At 40.2% G+C, this 19,641-nt stretch overlaps 1 protein-coding gene across 5 annotated transcripts in view; it reads right to left on the bottom strand.

Annotated features, from left to right (window-relative positions):
• PLEKHA1 (pleckstrin homology domain containing A1) overlaps positions 1-19,641 on the bottom strand; it is a 55,751-nt gene that overhangs the window by 24,489 nt on the left and 11,621 nt on the right. For 4 of the 5 annotated variants that reach the window (XM_047073552.1, XM_047073553.1, XM_047073554.1 and 1 more), the window contains exons 2-5: positions 14,697-14,857; positions 9,248-9,304; positions 6,776-6,821; positions 367-464 (exon numbers count right to left, since the gene is read on the bottom strand). In XM_047073552.1, coding sequence (XP_046929508.1) covers positions 367-464; positions 6,776-6,821; positions 9,248-9,304; positions 14,697-14,837 — 342 coding nt within the window. In that variant the 5' untranslated portion in view covers positions 14,838-14,857. Of the gene's footprint in view, positions 1-366; positions 465-6,775; positions 6,822-9,247; positions 9,305-14,696; positions 14,858-19,641 lie in introns of those variants that run through there. The other variant, XM_047073556.1, reaches the window with a different exon arrangement.

Here is a 19,641-nt window from a genome sequence, read left to right as displayed (position 1 = left end):
CTGGAAGACAGGAAGGCCAACGCCTAGTAGCAGGGGTGGCGGCAGGAAGCCCCTCATCCTACTCGGGAAGAGAAAACATCCTCGATGTGTATTTTCCCCTAGAAACATTCTTGTGCAGTGGGTAAAATGCACACTAGCGTATGCCGTGGTAGGTACATAATGGGCTAAAATGGTATTTACGGGCTGATTTTAAGGGCTGATAATCACCTGGTACAAGAAAATGTATTCCCATTATAAACACCGGCCTTTTAAATAATAAACTTTGAGGATGCAACCTGCTGGTAAACTGGAGACTCAGCAGGCATATTTTCAAAATGTAAAGATGACCTCCAGACGTTAAAAATTAAAAACACAACAAACACTTACTGTAATTTTTATAGCTTTGTTCAACACGTTTACCCATTCTACTAGGTCTTGCTGATCATTAGCTTGTAGGAAGTATTTCCTCATCCCTGCATTCATAACTGTTGAGAGAAAAAGTAAACAGTACATGAAATTTTGCACTTGTTGCATCTAAATTTATGTTTGCACCTGCCTTCTGCAAAACCAGGCTACGTTCAATACTGTGACTCTCAGATTTGACAAAACGTTAGATCATATGAAATAATGCTTTTACCACTCTGTAACATAGGTAACATTCTTATTTTTAATGCCTATGTTTTTCATTAAATGGAAATACCAGAATATATTTAGCTAATCCCCTAATGATGAGCATTTAGGCTGTTTCCAATTTTTGAAATTATATAAAATATCCCAATGAAACATCATATACATAATATCTCTCCATACTTGGGCTACCAGTTCTATAAGATAAATGTGTTGGGTCAGAGGGAATTCACCCTTAAAATTTTTACAGATACTGACAACTTGTCTTCCTATAAGGTCAAACCCATGTACATTCCTATCAACAGTGAAGGCCTGTTTTATCCAGTGCTCAGCACCCGTCCTGGTTATTAGCACCTGTGCTAGATAGGGACCTTGTCTTCAGCCCCGAGACTGTTGACATTGGAGCCGGAGTCTGCGAACAATATTCCCTAGAAACCCTTTGCCAGCTCGAGCCATGTTCTGCTAATGGGAGGTATTGACGGGAGACTGGGAGAGGCCACGCTCCTACAGGTTCCCACTACTGCTGACCTCCCTCCCCCTGCAGAAGCATACCACTAGCTACTACTGCTCCAGGCTCTGCGGCCACTCCCCACACCAGCCCTGCAGTCTCCTCAGACACCCATCACTAGCTCCATCAGGGCCCCTCTTCCAACCCTCCGAAGTCCCAGCTTCTGGTAACACCACTTCTTCCCCTTTCGTCTCTCCAGCGTGTAGGTGGTAGCTGCTTTATGCAATTTCTAATTTCTGGGTTTCCTCGGCATCCCCTCTGCACTCTTTCAGCCTTCCAATATTTGGGTAAGCAATTCCTCCTAACAAATACCCCAGGTTCGAAATACCTAGTGCAGACTGTTTTTCCGACTGGACCCCGACAGATACAGCAATCTCTGACCTCCTAAATGGTGAATAATTATATCTTGTTTAAATTTGAATTTATCTGATCATTGAGACAAATTAGTTTCTATGTTTCTTGGCCATCAGAATTTGTTTTGTGAGCTTTATTTGTCCATATTTCTCCTGAGTGTCCATTTATGTTGTATTGTCTTCTAAGAGCTTTTATATTAATCGTTTGTTTTATTTCAAGTACTTTTCTCAGCCTGTCATTTGCCTCATCAAATTTGTCCATGGTCTCTTTCAACAAAGAGAAAAATATTCTGTCAATCTTTTCCTTTTCCTGTAATGACTTGAGCTTTCATAGATGCAGAGAATCTCCCCAACCCAAGATCATAAAAATAAACACCTTTAGGGGTGCCTGGCAGGCTCAGCTGGTTGAGCATCCAACTCTTGATTCTGGCTCGGGTCACGATGTCACAGTTCAAGAGATCCCACTTTGGGCATGGAGCTCACTTGGGATTCTCTCTCTCTCTCTCTCTGCCCCTTTCCTGCTTGCTCTCTCTCACTCTCAAAATAAATAAACTTAAAATATATATACATATATACATATATATGTGTGTGTGTGTGTGTGTGTGTGTGTGTATACGTATGTATGTATGTATGTATGTATGTATGTATGTATGTATCAACTGACATACTACCACTCAGTTGGGTGACTAAGGAAAGGGGGAAATGAAAACCCTCAAAGGAAAAAGTTATTTCTCAAATGCACAGGACTTGAAATTGGAACTGAGACCAAGACACTAAGGCAGAGCTTCCTTGAATGGAGATGAGGATCTGAGCAAGGAAGTCAAATAGTACCTTGTGAAGTGCTGTCAGACAACTAGTATGGAAACTAAAGAAACTTAAAACACTATAAATCAATTCTCTTATATCTTACTAGAGACTGGAGAAATGATCCATGCCATAAGCATAAGTTAAGATGAGTAGCACAGTAGGACATGTATCAACACATGGCTTTTATTTTTAATTTCTAACAATTGGTAAAGACTCTTTTCACAACCTTGTTCCAGCTCGGGCTGAGGTTGGGCCCCCTCCCAATGGCTTCTCCCCTCAGCGCTGTTCTGGGCATCTGCCGAGACCAGCTGAAGAGTCTGAAAATCTAAGCACTTAGTACTACACTACATCTGCTACAAAGTGAGTACTTAATACATCTATCTTTGAATGAATAGCATTTATATAAGGACTTCTTTTAAAAAAGAAAAAAGAGGCAAATATACCTCTAAAACGGGTCTTAGCACACCTTGCAGTCCAAATAAAAACTCATGTACTGTATTATTTCATGGTAGGAAGAGGCATAAGGATACGATGGGGGCAGGAGGGGGTTGGAATCCGAGCCTGGAATCACTCAGACCTGACCAGCTCATGCACTTAACTAGCAATAACATTCTGCAAAGCCCAGGTAATCTGAGCCCCATTTTCTTCATCAAGGAAATGGATGCAACCCATCCGTTCCTCGAAGAGTTGGAGGTGATCTATGTAAAGGAAGTAGCACAGCGCCTGGGAAAGAATAGACAACATCTTCTTCATCATCATCTGGAGACTTCCAAGTAAGGAAGCATTGTGGAAAATGTAAAGCAAATTATTGGGAAGTGCATACTAACAACCCATGTTGGTGGGGGCGGGGGGGGGACAGAGAAAGAAAGAAAAAATATTCGAATGAAAACAAAGTGTACAAAACCTGCCAGTTGCCATGCTTTTGAATCTAGGGTTCCGCAGCGTATGATGACTCCATCCCAGAGGTTGTGTTCTACTATCTTTTCACTTGAGTACTTCTTTACTTCAAATCTTTACCATCAGAGTGAATGTATCAAACGGATAAAGCCTGAAGCACAAACACTAGCTTGACTGCAAACAAAAATCGTCTGACACCTAAGATCAACTGGTTACAGTTCGGGTACGGGTAGGGACCAAATGGTTGTGAGACACTTTCTCACATTATTTGCCAGTTTTCTCAGTTCCCTCTATTCTTTCTCCATCCTCTCGTTCTCTCAATCAGATGGCAGACTTTCTAAAAGGAACCACTAATTTTCTTATTTCTCTCCTCTCATCAGTCTGTCTTTGTTCTTTCAGATTTTTTGACTTTTTCTTCTGAGTTTTGCATTGTCTTGTGTTCCTTTTCCTATTTGATAGTGCTCTCTCCTCAAATGTCACGTAATCCTGGGCTGCCCATTCATATTTAAAAGCAAGGTACTAAAAAAACTAACTGGAAGCTCCCTGAAAGATATGTAGGGTTACTAACCGCTGGACTTCACTGCATGGCAAAGTCTTCTAGTAGAAATGCCCAGATGTCAGCACCTATGGCTGGCTCTCTTCTCTAGAGTATGCAGACCCACCCCACTACACCTGGCTGCCCAGTGTTCTGGAACTGGACACAGGAAAAGAGGTGCATTCCATGCACATATTTTCACTTAGTCCTATTTTCAGTTTCACGCTTCATCTCTCCCCTTCTTCCCGAGCACAGAGCCTGATTTTCTTTCTCTTCTCTTCTCTTCTCTTTTCTCTTCTCTTCTTTCTTTCTTTCGTTTTTATTTATTTAAGTAATCTCTACAACCATCATGGGGCTGGAGCTCACGAACCTGAGATCAAGAGTCACATGCTCCTCCAACTGAGCCAGCCAGGCGCCCCTCACCGATTCTATTTCTAAAGGTACTACACATGCTATTTCTAGCTGGGATGGTGGAAGGACGGCTGCCCAACTAAGCTGCATGGAAGCAGGGACTGGAGGCTGTCCCTGACACAGACATCCAAATGTAGTCCGTTTGGGGTCCTCCTCTCTGCTGCCTCCCCAGACGGTACCCAGGACCTAAGTCTCTCTGGAGTCGGGGTGGGGCAGGATGCTGACAGGCCAGCTCCTCACTGGCTTCTTCTCTACTCTGCCAAGTTATTTTCCATTCCCCCCATCCACTTCCCACCTGTATACACTGTGGGTTACAGACGTCTGCAACGATGGTTTGAGTGTTTCTTGTTCTCACTTGTTTTTGAACAATCGGGAGACAAAATAAAAGTGGAAGAATCTTTATGTTGCCATTCTGAATGGAAGTCGTAGTTCCGTTTTAGGAACCTGTGCCGCCCTCTCTGAAGACAAGCATTTTATGAATCTCTTCTCTATGCCCTCTATAGTATGGACTGACAAACTACTGACAGACCAACAAATAACCTTAACCTTTGACTCCAACTAAAATCACCCATTCTGCATACTCCAATGACTGAATGTTATGTATGTTATATACCACTATTCCTTCAAGCTGTAGGTTTGAGGTTTTACATTAAAAAGACTTGTCAAGAGAATATGCGTTATACATTCTAAAACAAAGTTCTCTGTTGCCCCCATTGGCTTTTCACTCACAAGGCTCTGAAGCATTTTCCTGTTTATAAATTTGTAATAAGCACATAAATTTTTCTTTTGGTTTCTTAGAGGTGATAAAAGCCTTATAGAGGATTCTCTGAACAGCTGCATTACATCCTGCCCACACCCTAGTCGCTTACTGGATGTATATGACTGCCACAGATGTTATCCCCAACACAATGCCTAAAGAAGAAACCCGCCCTTTTCAAGCAAAAGAGAACAGGGGCGCCTGAGTGGCTCAGTCAGTGAAGCGTCCGACTTCGGCTCAGGTCATGATCTCGCAGTCCGTGAGTTTGAGCCCCGCGTCGGGCTGTGTGCTGACATCTCAGAGCCTGAAGCCTGCTTTGGATTCTGTGTCTCCCTCTCTCTGTCACTCCCCTGCTCATGCTCTCTCTCTGTCTCAAAAATAAATTTAAAAAATTAAAAAAAAAAACCTTAAAAAAAAAAAGAGAACAAAGAACGCTGATATCATTTCTACCTCAAGAAGTATTTTACATTAATGTAAAATGGTCCTTTTTGATGCCAGTTGGCCACTCTGAATTTTGTCCTTTCCATCACTGATGTCCCTTGACAGACTCTGAGAGCACATCAACTCTCCCGGCTTCAACTACCACCCAACTATTTTCACAAGTTCCAAATTTCTCCATTCTTGATCTTCAGGCTCCATCCATCTTCAATCACCGTCACCGGAACATTTCCATTTGGATGTTTCCTCACCACTTCAAACTCCTTATCAAACACTTTACCCAATCCAGCTCTCAGGTCCTCATTTCTTTACTTGAAGCGAACCTACCTGATAGCTCTCTCTTCCCACACATCCAGTCACCAAGGCCCTGCACATTTCCTTCCAGTGTTGTCTGTCCCTCCTCTCCCACTGTCACGACCCAGACGCAGGCCCTTAGATAAGGAGAGTAGTTCGGAAGCCACTGAGCCAATCTACCTGCGTCAAAACTCTCCTATCCATACAAAGCACATCCTTCACCTATGTCAGCTTGCTAGATTCTAGTTTCTCGCCTCTCGTTCCCACACATACATACACATACACCACTTGTCCACACGTTACGCCCGGACTTCTGCCCGGCCTTTTACTTTTTGGTCTCTCACCATTCCTGCCAGCCTCCCTGAGTTTTCAGATGTCCGCACACACCTCGCTCTTCTCTCCCACGTGTCTCTGGTCCTGTGATCCCTCCCCCTTCTCTTCCCAACGCTGGAGGATGACCAAGGTTGAGCTGGCCACCGACTCAAGTGCCTCTTCACCCAGTGTGGCTCCCCCTGGTAAGGATCCCCAGTAAGGATCTGAAGCTCTTCCTTTGTGTTTCTTTAATAGATTGTACACTCCGTCATGCACCGACTGTAAGAAATGCAAGGATCTCAACAGGTCCAGTGTCTGAGAGACAAGCAGCCTGTGAGATTCTTAAGGGCGACAACCGCCTCTTAATACTCTTACAGCCCAATGCCAAGCACAGGGTGCACACACTAGACATTCACTAAATGTTTGCCGAACAAGTGAATCAGACACCCTCAGCTACCTCTACCCCCAAGCTGTACACTTCTCGCGACCCACGAGCCGAAGACCAAATCCTTTCCGTTATTTATAAATGCATGTAATATAGAATAATACAAGGTAGAAAGTTAGAAATTACCTGAGATCTCACTGGCGGTCATCACTATAAACGCCTAGGTAAGGACTATATGTGGGCCGAGGGAGGCGGCCGTGACCGTGATGGACACAGGAAAGAGGCTTCGAGGGTAGGGGAGAAGTTTTATTTCTTCACCTGGATGGTGGCTTCAAGGGAATTTGCCTCAGAATAATCCATTAACCCACAGGTTTGTGTCATGTGGTTTTCCAGGACTGTTTCCTTTTACAATTATGATGTAATTATGTTAGCCAAACTTAAATCAATTAACATATAAAATATGGCTACTTACCAAAACAGAACTCAGCCTTTGGCCTTAGCTTAGTTGCATCGCTGACCTAACAAAACAGAGAGACGAGTCACTGACTTCTTCATATGTGACTGTAACCAACCTTAAATGCTGCACCAACTCCCACAAGTACGATCTCCCAGTAATCCCACACATTTAGCACTCAGGCCTGAAATTACACTTTAAAGGCTACTGAAAAAGAACTGCAAATTGAACACAGAACATGGGTCCCAACTGTAAGATGTTCAAAACAAACGATACTTCCCTGTTCTCTTTGAACAAACTTGCATTTATTCTAAGGAAATGTGAAGAAGTTGAAAGTAAACCCTTAAGTTTTATCTAACACATAGGACATTTTGTAGTATAACGTAACTTTCAAAATACCCTCGTAATACACTACAGAAACTCTGAATTCTTCCCAGATTGCATATTTCTAACTTAGCTGTGTACCTGAAGAGAAAATGATGGTGGGCAAGGGGGAGATTGTGTATTTAACAACGTCCAAAAATCCAAAAGGCATTAATCTGCAATGAGGAACCCAAAATGGCACCGGATGCCCTCGTGTGCAGCAGAATACCCTGGGATCGCAGGGTCCCTTTGCTAAACGCAGCACGTGGTTCCTTTCAGAAGGGAAGCAACTGGCACCTGGTTACTGTTATTCCCTCAAATAACGTAGCCCTCTCAGAGGCCTATTCCTGACTATTACGACCCTAGTGCCGGTGTCAGAACATGTAATTGTAGCGTCTGTTTTGTACCTTCAAAAGGAATTCTAAGTCTGGGGCTCCTGACTGATCCCAACTACAAATTCACAGCTCTGAGTCACACTGGAATTTGTTCCAAGAATAAATTCTGGAAAAAAAGAGGCATGTCTAAAGCAGAGTACAAACTGTACAAGTGAAACTTCGGGACAGAGATGAAAGTCAACAGGGCTGCACAGAAAAGGTTATATTTTAAAAGAGGAGCCGAGGAAGATTCAGGAAGCAGCTGGTCAGTCAGGGCCACTTGCTCAGTCAGTGCTTCATTTTTGAAAAGACCAGGCAACAAACGATTGAAAACATAGGAGCATGTGGGCGATCTCTCCCTCAACTGCCTATTCCTCATCACCGCCCGGAGAGGCAAAAGCGCTTGGCAACAAATTCACATTACAGCGCGACACCCTACCGGCCAGCCGGCAGACCAGGGCTCTAACACTTACTTTACGAAGACACGCTATGCTTCCTAATAATAAGCACTCTAGAATTGAAGCTGCGAGCTACCCTGAAGCACTTACTAAATGTTTTGATTTACAGGGACACTTAAGGTATACTTAAACAATATTTGTCTTCTGCAGATTAAATAATATGGTTTTAATTAAATAAATAATAATAAAAAAAAAAGGTTTCCCTTTCAATATGTAATCTTTGTCGTCCAAGGGCTGATTTTTTTTTTCTTTTTTTTTTGGTCAGTGAGAATGAACAGCTCTGCTGTGATCCTGATAATGAAGTACTTTATCTATGAATGTCTACCTTTATAAGCACACTTGTAAACTGGTCTTCTCTTGAAGACCTCTGCTAACAAATCCGAATATATGCATAATAGTATACACGTGCATATTACTTAATCTACTTTTCACACCTTCTATCTTGAGCCATCGACGCACATTACTTTGTATAAAAACCCCATAGGCCTAGCTCCTCGACATCTCTATCTCAGTTCCCACCCCAATATAATAAAGGGAAAAAAAATACCTGAAAATACCAAATCTCAATTTTTGAAGAGAAAAATAGTATTGCAAAAATTCCAGAAAAATCGACAAACGAGAAAACAGAAATTAGTAGAGACAAAGTGAAATGAGGGAAAAATCATTCTTTTATCACGCAGATGGTTCTTACTTTCTTCAAAATAAAACATAAAGAAATAAAAAGTCAGAGGTAATGGGATTAAAAGCTGGAAAACAGTTTAAATAAATACAATACGGACTTAGAAAAAACCTTCTCCAGGGGAGAAGCCTGGGGGGCTCAGTTGGTTAAGCGTCCGACTTCTCACGGTTCATGGGTTCCAGCCCCATGCTGGGCCCTGCACTGACAGTGTGCAAAGCCTGCTTGGGATTCTCTCTCTCCCTCTCCCTCTCTGACCCTCCCTGATTTGCACTTTCTCTCTCAAAATAAATAAACTTAAAAAAACAAAACAAAACTCCAGATTTCCCAAAGACAGAACTTAATCATTAACGGTTTATTCTCCTTCTGATATTCATATACCTAATCGTAAAGGTTAATGTTAACTTTTGCAATTGGCCACATCTTACAAGTTAACTCCATATTTTGCCTAATTTTACCAAAGACCTTCCTACACATAGTGGCCAGGTACCATCTTCCTCATGATATGACCCCGAACATCATCACTAAATGACACAGAAAGGAAACCGCCCCTCATTCACGCTCATATCCCAAGCAATTCTAATTCATGCATGACTGAGAAACGATATAGAAAAACTACCTTTGAAATGTAGGTAAGTTTAATGGCTCCCACACGTGATGATCCAGAAGGTAAGTTCTGGAAACAAATCATTAATATATAATTAGTATCCAGCATTATTAATTTATATTATAATGTTCTACACATACTAAAAGCAGTTAAGAAATTAGATTTTTTAATATTACCCTTTACAAATCAACTTTTTCAGTTCAAGTATTTACAAATCAAGTTGACGGCATGGATAACAAAACCAAATTCTATTTGGTTCCACCGTAACACATTCCATAACTAAAAGGCTAGTTTTATCATTGCAGCTAAACTCATTTTCTTTTTCATGAGCTTTAAAAGCCATAAACAAGATCAGACTTTGTTCCTGAAGGCAATGGGAAAAAATACTTGAGACGTAAATACAATTGTAAGAGATTTCAATACTACGCATGTTACTTTGTTCTATTAAAAATTATTAATCAAATATATCCCTAAAAGGTTGATTTTCTTCCATTTAAACATATTAGTACTATACCGTCCTTTATTTATATTGATTCCATTTTTTAAAATAATTATTAACTGATACTCTTTAAGCCATATGTCAGGAGTGTATATACTGACATGTTCACTATATTTTTGTTCTTCCCTAACAAGTTTGAGGCAGGGTTTGGGTCCTGGAAGAGCTAGGGGTAAAGAATTAAGAAGAGAGAACCATGTCTGGGAAAGACTGGCAGGAAGGACTCTGTGGAGACATGAACAGCATTTAGGTTAGTCTTTAAAGGAAATATGTGAAATGCAAACAGAAGAGAGAATATTCCAGGCAGAGAAAGCAGAGAAGCTACAGCAGGCAGATGAGGGTGGCCAGAAGCTACACATAATATGGAATCGTACAGGGTTGTAGTAGAAAACACCAGTTTGGGAACTTGAACCAAGAATCTAACCTAAGTAAAAAAGACCTAAATAAAAAAGTGGCAAAGAATTTATACCGTTAAAGAATTTGAAACCGTTAAAGAAGGCTTGTGAGCAGTTCTGTAGTCGAAATTGTGCTTTAACATATCCTGTAATATAATAAAGGGGACGGGTGAAAGAGGGGGAAGAAGGAGGCAGGAACACCAGGTAAAGAACCTGGAAAAAATTAATAAAGAAAATAAAGGAAAACTCTGATAGACTTTAAAAGTAAAACAGTCTTCATTTTGAAAGTTTCCTCCACTGCAGATTAACCAAGATCAACTTCTTTACTGACTTTATAAGAATGTACATTAAAAAGAAAACTTTTGGGGCGCCTGGGTGGCTCTGTCGGCTAAGCATCCGACTTCAGCTCAGGTCACGATCTCACGGCTTGTGGGTTCAAGCCCCACGTCAGGCTCCTTGCTGACAGCTCAGAGCCTGGAGCCGGCTTTGGCTTCTGTGTTTCCCTTTCTCTCTGCCCCTCCCCTGCTCATGCTCGGTCTCTCTCTCTCTCAAAAATAAATAAACATTAAAAAAAAAAAAAGAAAAGAAAACCTTTGGCTTTGTTCTCATGAACGATTAGGAGGTACTTCTCTTGAACCTCTCTATGAGCTTCCTGGAGACAATCACACGAAAGCCTCAAGACTCCCAAATATAAACTGGTTACTGTTGACAGGGACAGGTCTTCTCAGACATTCACTCCTACATAAACTGCATTATGTTTTGCTTTAAACCGTATACTATGTTCAAGCTTCTAAGTATAAACCATAAATAAATATGTATATAAAATTATAATTGTTAAGGTAGAATTTTAAATGGTTGTTCTTATACAAAATGTTTTATTAAGTTTAGCGGTTGCTTTGTGCGTGTGTGTTTTTTAATTTTGGATAAGGAAATGAAATGTTAAAATGTCTTCAAGACCTCCTAACTCCTGTCAACGTGATTTTTTCAAACACTGCTACCCTTCATTCAAAATTGTTATTTTTCTGTTAAGTCCTCCAAAAACATAATATTTTAACTAACTGAATACAGTTCTAAGCCTCTGTAGGAAGAAGAGAAATGAGCACTATGTCATGGCCACATGACATAAAGGATCACAGACTGAACAGTGGCACAGTATAGAGAAATATAAGTAGCTGAGAGATAACGGATATTCAAAATACCTAGTTTCTATGGATTGGTACGATTACTGCCAAGTTCAACTACATAAAAGTAGGTTTCAAAATCTGTTACTTGACAGTGAACAAGAAATAATCAACTCATGACATCTAAGATAAAAAGGAAAATAAGCCATTCGTCCTTATGAGTTTCTGCACTCCTTTTGCCAAAATATCTTTTTCAAGTTTCTTCAAAGTCACTTCCTGAGACAGCTACTCAATTATTTAATTCTCCACCATACCCACACCCTCGACAAAACACAGAAAGCTCCAAACTGATCCCTAGTGATACACTAGAATGGATTTTTAAACCAATGGTTAGTGGTAAAGAAAGGAAAATGGAGGAGGAATGGTTCCCTAAGGACAGGTGACTAAAACGGATTTTCTTTCATTATCAGGGCTTATGATCGTTATAATCTACAGCACCATAACATAGGCAACTAGATTGAATCCTATGAAACTGTCATTTTTTAATAGATTAAAACGGTGGTATATTGGCCATTTCACATGGCTCAACCTAACATAATAACCTTAGCAAGACATTTTACTAAAGTTTTCATGAGGAGATACAAGCCTTATTACATTTATTTATTTATTTATTTTTTTAATTTACGTTTATTTATTTTTGAGACAGAGAGAGACAGAGCATGAACAGGGGAGGGGCAGAGAGAGAGGGAGACACAGAATCGGAAGCAGGCTCCAGGCTCCGAGCCATCAGCCCAGAGCCCGACGCGGGGCTCGAACTCACGGACCGCGAGATCGTGACCTGAGCTGAAGTCGGACGCTCAACCGACTGAGCCACCCAGGCGCCCCAAGCCTTATTACATTTAAAAATGACACCAAGATGGGCGCCTGGGTGGCTCAGTCGGCTGAGTGTCCAAATTTGGCTCAGGTCATGATCTCATGGTTTGTGAGTTCAAGCCCTGCTTTGGGCTCTACGCTGACAGCTCAGAGCCTGGAGCCTGTTTCAGATTCTGTGTCTCCCTCTCTCTGCCCTGACCCCACTTGTGCTCTGTTTCGCTGTCTCTAAAATAAATAAACATTAAAAAAAAAATTTTTTTTTTAAATAAAGTGACACCAAGCTATTATATTGATGGCTAATCCACTGGTTGCAGAGTCAAGATGGTAAAAGATTCTCATCAGAGTGAAGAGTTAAAATTATTAAGAACTGAATATAAAAACAGATTTAAAACTCTGCACTACGTTCAATTTAAAAAAATGTGTTAATTACATCATGGAAATTTGGCTTTAAAAGAGTTCATGTGGGCGCCAGGCTGGCTCAGTCAGAAGAGCATGCAGCTCTTGATCTCAGGGTTGTGAGCTCGAGCCCATGCCGGGTGCAGATACTACTTAAACAAACAAACAAACAAACTTAACAACAACAACAACAACAACAAAAGACCTAGCTGAGTGCAGACTTCAACATACACCCTGCCTGCTATAGCCAAAGTGACCTATTCTCCACATACACCACAGGCTTCCTTGTTTGGATTTCTTTGTCCATGCTATTCTTAGAGCACTAAGAGTGGGAAGACCCACTTCTCCATCTCTTGGCCAAAATCGTACCCACCCTTCTGGGTCAATTCCGAATGCTACTACTTCTGTGAAGACCTTAACTCTGAATTCCAAGTTCATGTTTCCTTCGGCGTAATAAACATAGTCCATTTTGTGCCCACCTTCTTCTAGCTTGAAGTGGGAAGTGCTGATGAAAGGAGGAATTCTGAGGAGGAGAATCCATTATATATGAAGGAAGAAAAATAATCAAGGAGCTTTAAATACAATTCAGGAGAAACCATACATATCGGTCCATCAGATCTCGCAGAGAGACAAACCAGGAAGAGCACAGGCAGACTGTGCAACGGCTCATAAGGGAGAGGAGAACCGTTCCCTGGAAACTAGTAATTAGAGGGAGTCAAGGGGAACGAAGTTACTTTCCTCTTTGCGAAAGAGAGTTTGGGAGGGGATTATGCCACAGATAAAAAGATGGGGTCATAAAGGGGAGAAATCTGATGTTAAAAAAAAAAAAGGCAAACATGAACTTCTGATTTCTGCTGACCTGTTCCTTCTCCCACTGACTCTGGACAAGTAAATAAAGGTATTAATCATACAGTTGTATAGCCAGGTTACTATCACCCAAGAAAGGTGGTTACACCCAGAGATAAGAGAGTAAAACAGAATCAATAAACTCTATTAAGAATAAGGATAGAGCGTAGACCACTCCTAGGGAAAAAAGTCTGAAAGTCAGCACTCAAATAATCTACACTGAATTAAAATACAAATTACCCTCCAAAATTTCAAGGCCTGTGTCTGAATAAAAGGACTAAAGTTTATAGAGAATCAGAGGACAGAGTAGGTTTAATGGGTAGCAAATACAAGGAGACAGATTTTGGCTCACAGAGCAAATAATAATTGAAGTGTCTCAAATACAGTAAGTACTTTTTGATAATGTGTAATACGAACAACAGCTAAAGTGAAGATTAGGGATAGACAGTTTTCCTACATTAAAGAGGAGGTTAAATTTATACTCAGGTCTCTTACAACTTGACTTCTATATAAACAAGTACAAATAAGTAAGTATTTTGTCTAACCTAAAACAAGTACGCACCGGTAAAGAATACTAGCTTGGTTGTCAGGAGATCTAGTTCCTTCTCTGTGGAACAGAATGGAACCTCCCACCAGTCCCCGCTCCTCCCTCGACTCTAAGAGTCCCTCACCCACCAGACCAAACCAGCTTAGACGTCTGCTAGGGACTCCTTGCAACATCCACCCCAATTTGAATGAAGAGTTTCACAGGTAGAGAAAATTTACAAACTACTCGACAGATACTCTCCAGTCCAAGGTCTTTCACAGATCTTAAAAGGGGGATTCTAAGTTTTAATTTATGACATTTCCCCAATGATCTGAAAGGCAACAATAAAATCAAAGTGCATTTCAGTTCCTGAATGGCATGACACTTACTGACACTCAAATCTGACCCTGCAGGATGAAAGGACTACCCACGGGAAGTGTCAACTAGGTGATGTAGTTTCTTTACCAAAGAAACAAAAGACAGTAGTCTCTAGAGAAAGTCTCTTAAATTTAAACGGTTTATGTATTTTCTACCAGAGACAGCATTTCTCTCCCAAGGGGGGGAAAAAAACCCCAGATATGCATGCATAAATTTTTATTAAATAAACTTAGTTTCATCTTCTGAAATTCAAATACGATAGCAGGAGTTGAGGGTGCAGACAGAAAGAACGCAGCCAGTAGAAATAAATCTAAACATATATTGTTTATTTAGTAGGACAAATCCTCACACCAGATGGTATGTTAAATACTTGAATAATTAAAGCTCTTGTGTGTTTTGGAAAAAAGGTGACCGTTTGGATTTTACAAACCTGTGGATTATCCATGTACCATACAAAACTATCTTCTCTGGTATCCAGTATGAAGTACCTTCGAAGGAATTTCCCACTGTTTTCATTTTCCTCAATGTCTAGAAAACCACAAATGCGATTCTGACGATCCACATAAGGCATTTCTGAGCCTGAACATTACACTGCAAAATGAAAACATTAACAGTGAGTATTTCTTGGTGGACTTCATGCATAAAATGTGCTATGGTACAGTCTGTTCAAGAAAGAGCCTGTTTTCCAAAACTAAGTGAGGGCCAGATAATGTGAAGCCTTAGGAAGCATGGGCAAAAATCACTTTTGAAATTAAGCTTACTAAATGCAACTATACACATTGATGGGAGCAAAGGAGAGCGAGTCACCTCAGCTGAATAACTGACTTCCTTTTTTCCCTTAATAAACACAGGTGAAGCAAAAACAAAAAACTCCCCACAAAACAGCTATCCAAACTTAATCTCCTCACTTATAAATTTCACTTATAACCTTTCAGATTAGTTTAGAATATTTTTAAAGTCACAGAATAGGTAACATTTATTGGCCACTGACTATATGCTAGGCTCTGTGCAAGGTTCTTTTTCACGCATTTTCTCACTGAACGCTCAAAACGACCTCATGAACAGGCATCATCATCCCCATTTCACAGATAAGAAACTTGATGCTCATAAGGGAAAGTGACTTTCCAAGATTAGAGAGCCAGTAGATAAGAAATCAAAACACGAACCCAGATTCTTGGGCTCTAGAGCTTAAATCTTAACATCTTACACCACCCTGTCTCTCTCAAACCCTTCAAACTGCTAAAACTAAAATGAATCAAAGTAAAATTAGTTAATATCATAAAAAGAGAGATAAGCAGGTATTTATGTACTTCCTGATGAAAGCCACAAACATCACCTATGAAGTGAACATGTAACAAAAAAGTTTCTATCGTGTCAAACTACCAATTTACAGGAAATAAAGACTGCAGAGGAATATATTACACTGCCTGCCCATAGGGATTCAATCAGCAAAAGCCAGACTGTGGGAAACAACAGAACAACCCAGTTTCTTTAGTAAATAAATTACCCTGGGGAAAAAAGAGGGGAAGAGAGAAGTTATACATTAAAAGAGACTTCAGACGCATATCATATTCTGATTCTTCAGGTACTAAAATTTTGGTTGTAGGGATTAAACTTAAAAACCATGACTCAAGTAAAAAGCAGAGTTCCCAGCCATTTTTTTCCTCTAGAAACTATAGATGTGACTCCTTTTCCTAATGGATGCACATCTGAACTGCTCCTGTTCTAATTCTTCTACAGCCAGCGCCAACACCTTCTGGAGGGTTGAATTTATTTATGTAACTAGCTCCTCATTTAAAGGCTCAAGGTAAGTTTAACCCATAGTCAAAATTCAATTAGAACACATCCTAATAATAGACTGCATATCTAAATCATTATTCTGTACGCAGCCAGAGAAATGGTTAAGACACACCACAACTTTTTAAACAAAAGTATCCACTAAGTTTGCATATGTGTGTTGTTATAAATCTGGCACTTAGAGGAGATAATTTCTTTAATGAACTTATCCAACCTTTAAAAAATTTCTAAAATATAATCAAAACTTGAAATATTAATACACTAATGTACAGGCATACCTACCTCATTTTATTGTGCTTCCCTTCCCTTTACTGCACGAACAGTTACTGTGTTCTTGACAAACTGAAGTTTTGTGGCAACCCTTACATCAAGAAAGTCTACTGGCACCATTTTTTCCAACAGCATCTGTTCACTCACTTTGTGTCTCTGTGTCACATCTGGGTGATTCTCACACTATTGCAAACTTTCTCATTATTATTATATTTGTCATGGCGATGAGTGATTATGACGCACTAAAAGCTCAGGTGATGGTTAGCATTTTCTTAGCAATAAAGTAGTTTTATTTTTTTTTTTAATTTTTTTTTCAACATTTATTTATTTTTTGGGGGGACAGAGAGAGACAGAGCATGAACGGGGGAGGGGCAGAGAGAGAGGGAGACACAGAATCGGAAACAGGCTCCAGGCTCTGAGCCATCAGCCCAGAGCCCGACGCGGGGCTCGAACTCACAGACCGCGAGATCGTGACCTGGCTAAGTCGCACGCTCAACCGACTGCGCCACCCAGGCGCCCCAATAAAGTAGTTTTAAATTAGGGTATATATGTTGTTTTCCTTAGATGTAATATTATTGCCCACTGAAGAGACTACAGTATAGTGTGAACATAACTTTCATATGCACTGGAAAACCAAATTTTTCATTGGACTTGCTTTATTGCGATAGTTGCCTTATCGTGGTAGTCTGGGGCCTAACCCACAGCATCTCCTAGGTGTGCCCGTATCCCATAGATAAAAACTATCCGCTTGTGTGGTACTGCCATGAGGACAGACATACACCAAAGGAATAGAAATGTTTAAGTTTTTATTTATTTTGAGAGAGAGAGAGAGAGAGCGAAGAACGCACGCACAAGCTAGGGAAGGGCAGAGAGAGGAAGAGACAGAATTCCAAGCAGGCTCCGCACCAGCAGCGTAGAACCCAACGTGGGGCTCGAACTCACAAACTGTGAGGTCATGACCTGAGCCACGCTCAAGAGTCGGACACTTAACCAACTGCTCCACCCAGGTGCCCATAAAGGAATAAAACCGAAAGCCCAGATAAACCCACACATCTATGGTCGACTAATTTTCAACAAAGATGCCAACATCATGCAAATGAAGAAAGATCTAGTCTCTTCAAAATATGGTGCTGGGACAAGTGGATATCCGCATGCTAAAGAATGAAACTGGACCTCTCTTCACACTATATATGAAAATTAACTCAAAATGGATTAACAATCTAAATATAGGATAGCTAAAAGTATAAAACTTAAAAAAAAAACAAACATAGAGGCTGATATTCATGACCTTGGATTTGGCAGTGAATTCTTAGATATGACACCAAAAGCATGAACATCAAAAGAAAAAATAAGCTAAATTGGACTTCATAAAAACTAGACGCTTTTTTGCATCAAAGAACATCAAGAAAATGAAAAGAGAACCTACAGAATGAAAGGAAATATTTGCAAATTACATACCTAACAAGGGTCTAATACCCAGAATATATAAACAGCTCTTACAACACAATAGCAAGCAATCCAAATAAAAAACAGGCAAGGACATGAAAAGACATTTCTCCCAAAGAAGATATACAACAGAACCCAAAAGATGTTCTGGCCAACAGAGCACAAAAAGATGCTCAATATCGTTAGTAACCACGGGAATGGAAATCAAAATCACAGTGAGACACCGCTTCACACCCCCTAGGATGGCGATAATTAAAAGAAAGGAAAATAACAAGTGTTGGCAAAGATGTGGAAAAACTGGAACCCTCCAACATTGTAAGACAGTGTAACAGCTGTGTAAAACAGTTCAGTAATTCTTCTAAAGTTAAATACAGAATTACCATATGACTCAGCATTTCTACTCCTAGATATATACCCAAAAGAAGTGAAAACAGTTACTCACGTATACACGAATAGCCGTAGCAGCACTATTCACAAAAGCGAAAGAGTATAAACCTATTCGTTCATCCAACAGGTGAATGGTTAAACAACATAGATGTATCCCACACAACGGCATATTATGCAGACACAGAAAAGAATGAAATACTGAGGGGCGCCTGGCTGGCTCAGTCAATTAAGCATCCAACTCTTGATTTCGGCTCAGGTCATGATCTCACCATTCGTGGGGTGGAGCCCCACGCTGGGCTCTGCACTGACAGCATGGAGCCTGTTTGGGATTCTCTCTCTCTCGCTGCCCCTCCCCCATTCGCACATGGGCACGCGCTTTTTCTCTCTCAGAATGTATAAACATTAAAAAAAACCCTGAAGTATTGATACAGTTAATCCAATCAAAATTCCAGCAGGGTATTTTATAAAAATTGAGAATATGACACATATTCTATGATATACATTGAAATACAAATGATCTGGAAAAGCCAAATATATTTCCCACAGAATAGAGTAGGATGATTTACACTATTTGATTTTAAGACTTACAATAAAGCTACAGCAATAAAGACAATGTAGGGTTGATTAAAAAAAAAAAGACTAATATAATAAATCAATGGAACAGAGTACATCCAGAAGCAGACTCTTAGACACACTGTCAATTGATTTTCAACAAAGATGTTCCCAAGGCAATTCCATCGGGAAAGGACAGTCTTCTCAACAAATGGTGCTAGGACAATTAGCTATCCATGTGGGAAAACAATGTAACAAAATTAATCACAGACCTAATTTGAAAGCCACAACAAGAAAGCTTCTTAAAAAATCCATAGGAGAAAGTGTTCATGACTCTGTGGGTACACAAAGAATTCTTAATTAAGACACAAAGAGCATGCACCATTTAGTAGTTGTTAGATTGGACTTCATCAAAATTAAAAACTGCTCTTTGAAAGACACTGTTAAGAAATCAAAAGATAAGCCACAGAATGGGAGAAATATTCAGTACATATATGTCTATCAAATACATGATATCCAAGAACAGGCAAGAAATTATTACAATTTAGTAAGACAAACAACCAATTAGGAAAATGGCCAAAAAATCTGGACAAGTCAACAAAGAAGATATAGAATAGTAAATGAGCACATAAAAAGATGCTCACCATCATTAGTCAGAAAGGTGCTGCAAATAAAAACCAAGAGATACCACAGCATACCTACTAGAATGGCTAAAACAAAAACAACCCAAAAAACAACAACAAAACCCTGGCGATGCCGAATGCTGACAAGCATGTGGAACAAATGAACCCCCTCTCATACACTGCTGGTGGGAATGCAAAATCATACAGCAACTTGGAAGAACAGTTTGGCAACTTCTTACAAAGTGAAACATACCCATGTACTACGACCCGGCAGTATTTAACTAAGTGAAGTGAAAGCTG

Source organism: Lynx rufus, unplaced genomic scaffold (assembly GCF_022079265.1).
Source record: "Lynx rufus isolate CCGP_SWC_20201006 ecotype Redwood Valley unplaced genomic scaffold, mLynRuf1.p SCAF_11, whole genome shotgun sequence".
NCBI classification, from domain to species: Eukaryota; Metazoa; Chordata; class Mammalia; order Carnivora; family Felidae; genus Lynx; species Lynx rufus.
This window is presented reverse-complemented; position numbering and strand designations above follow the sequence as displayed.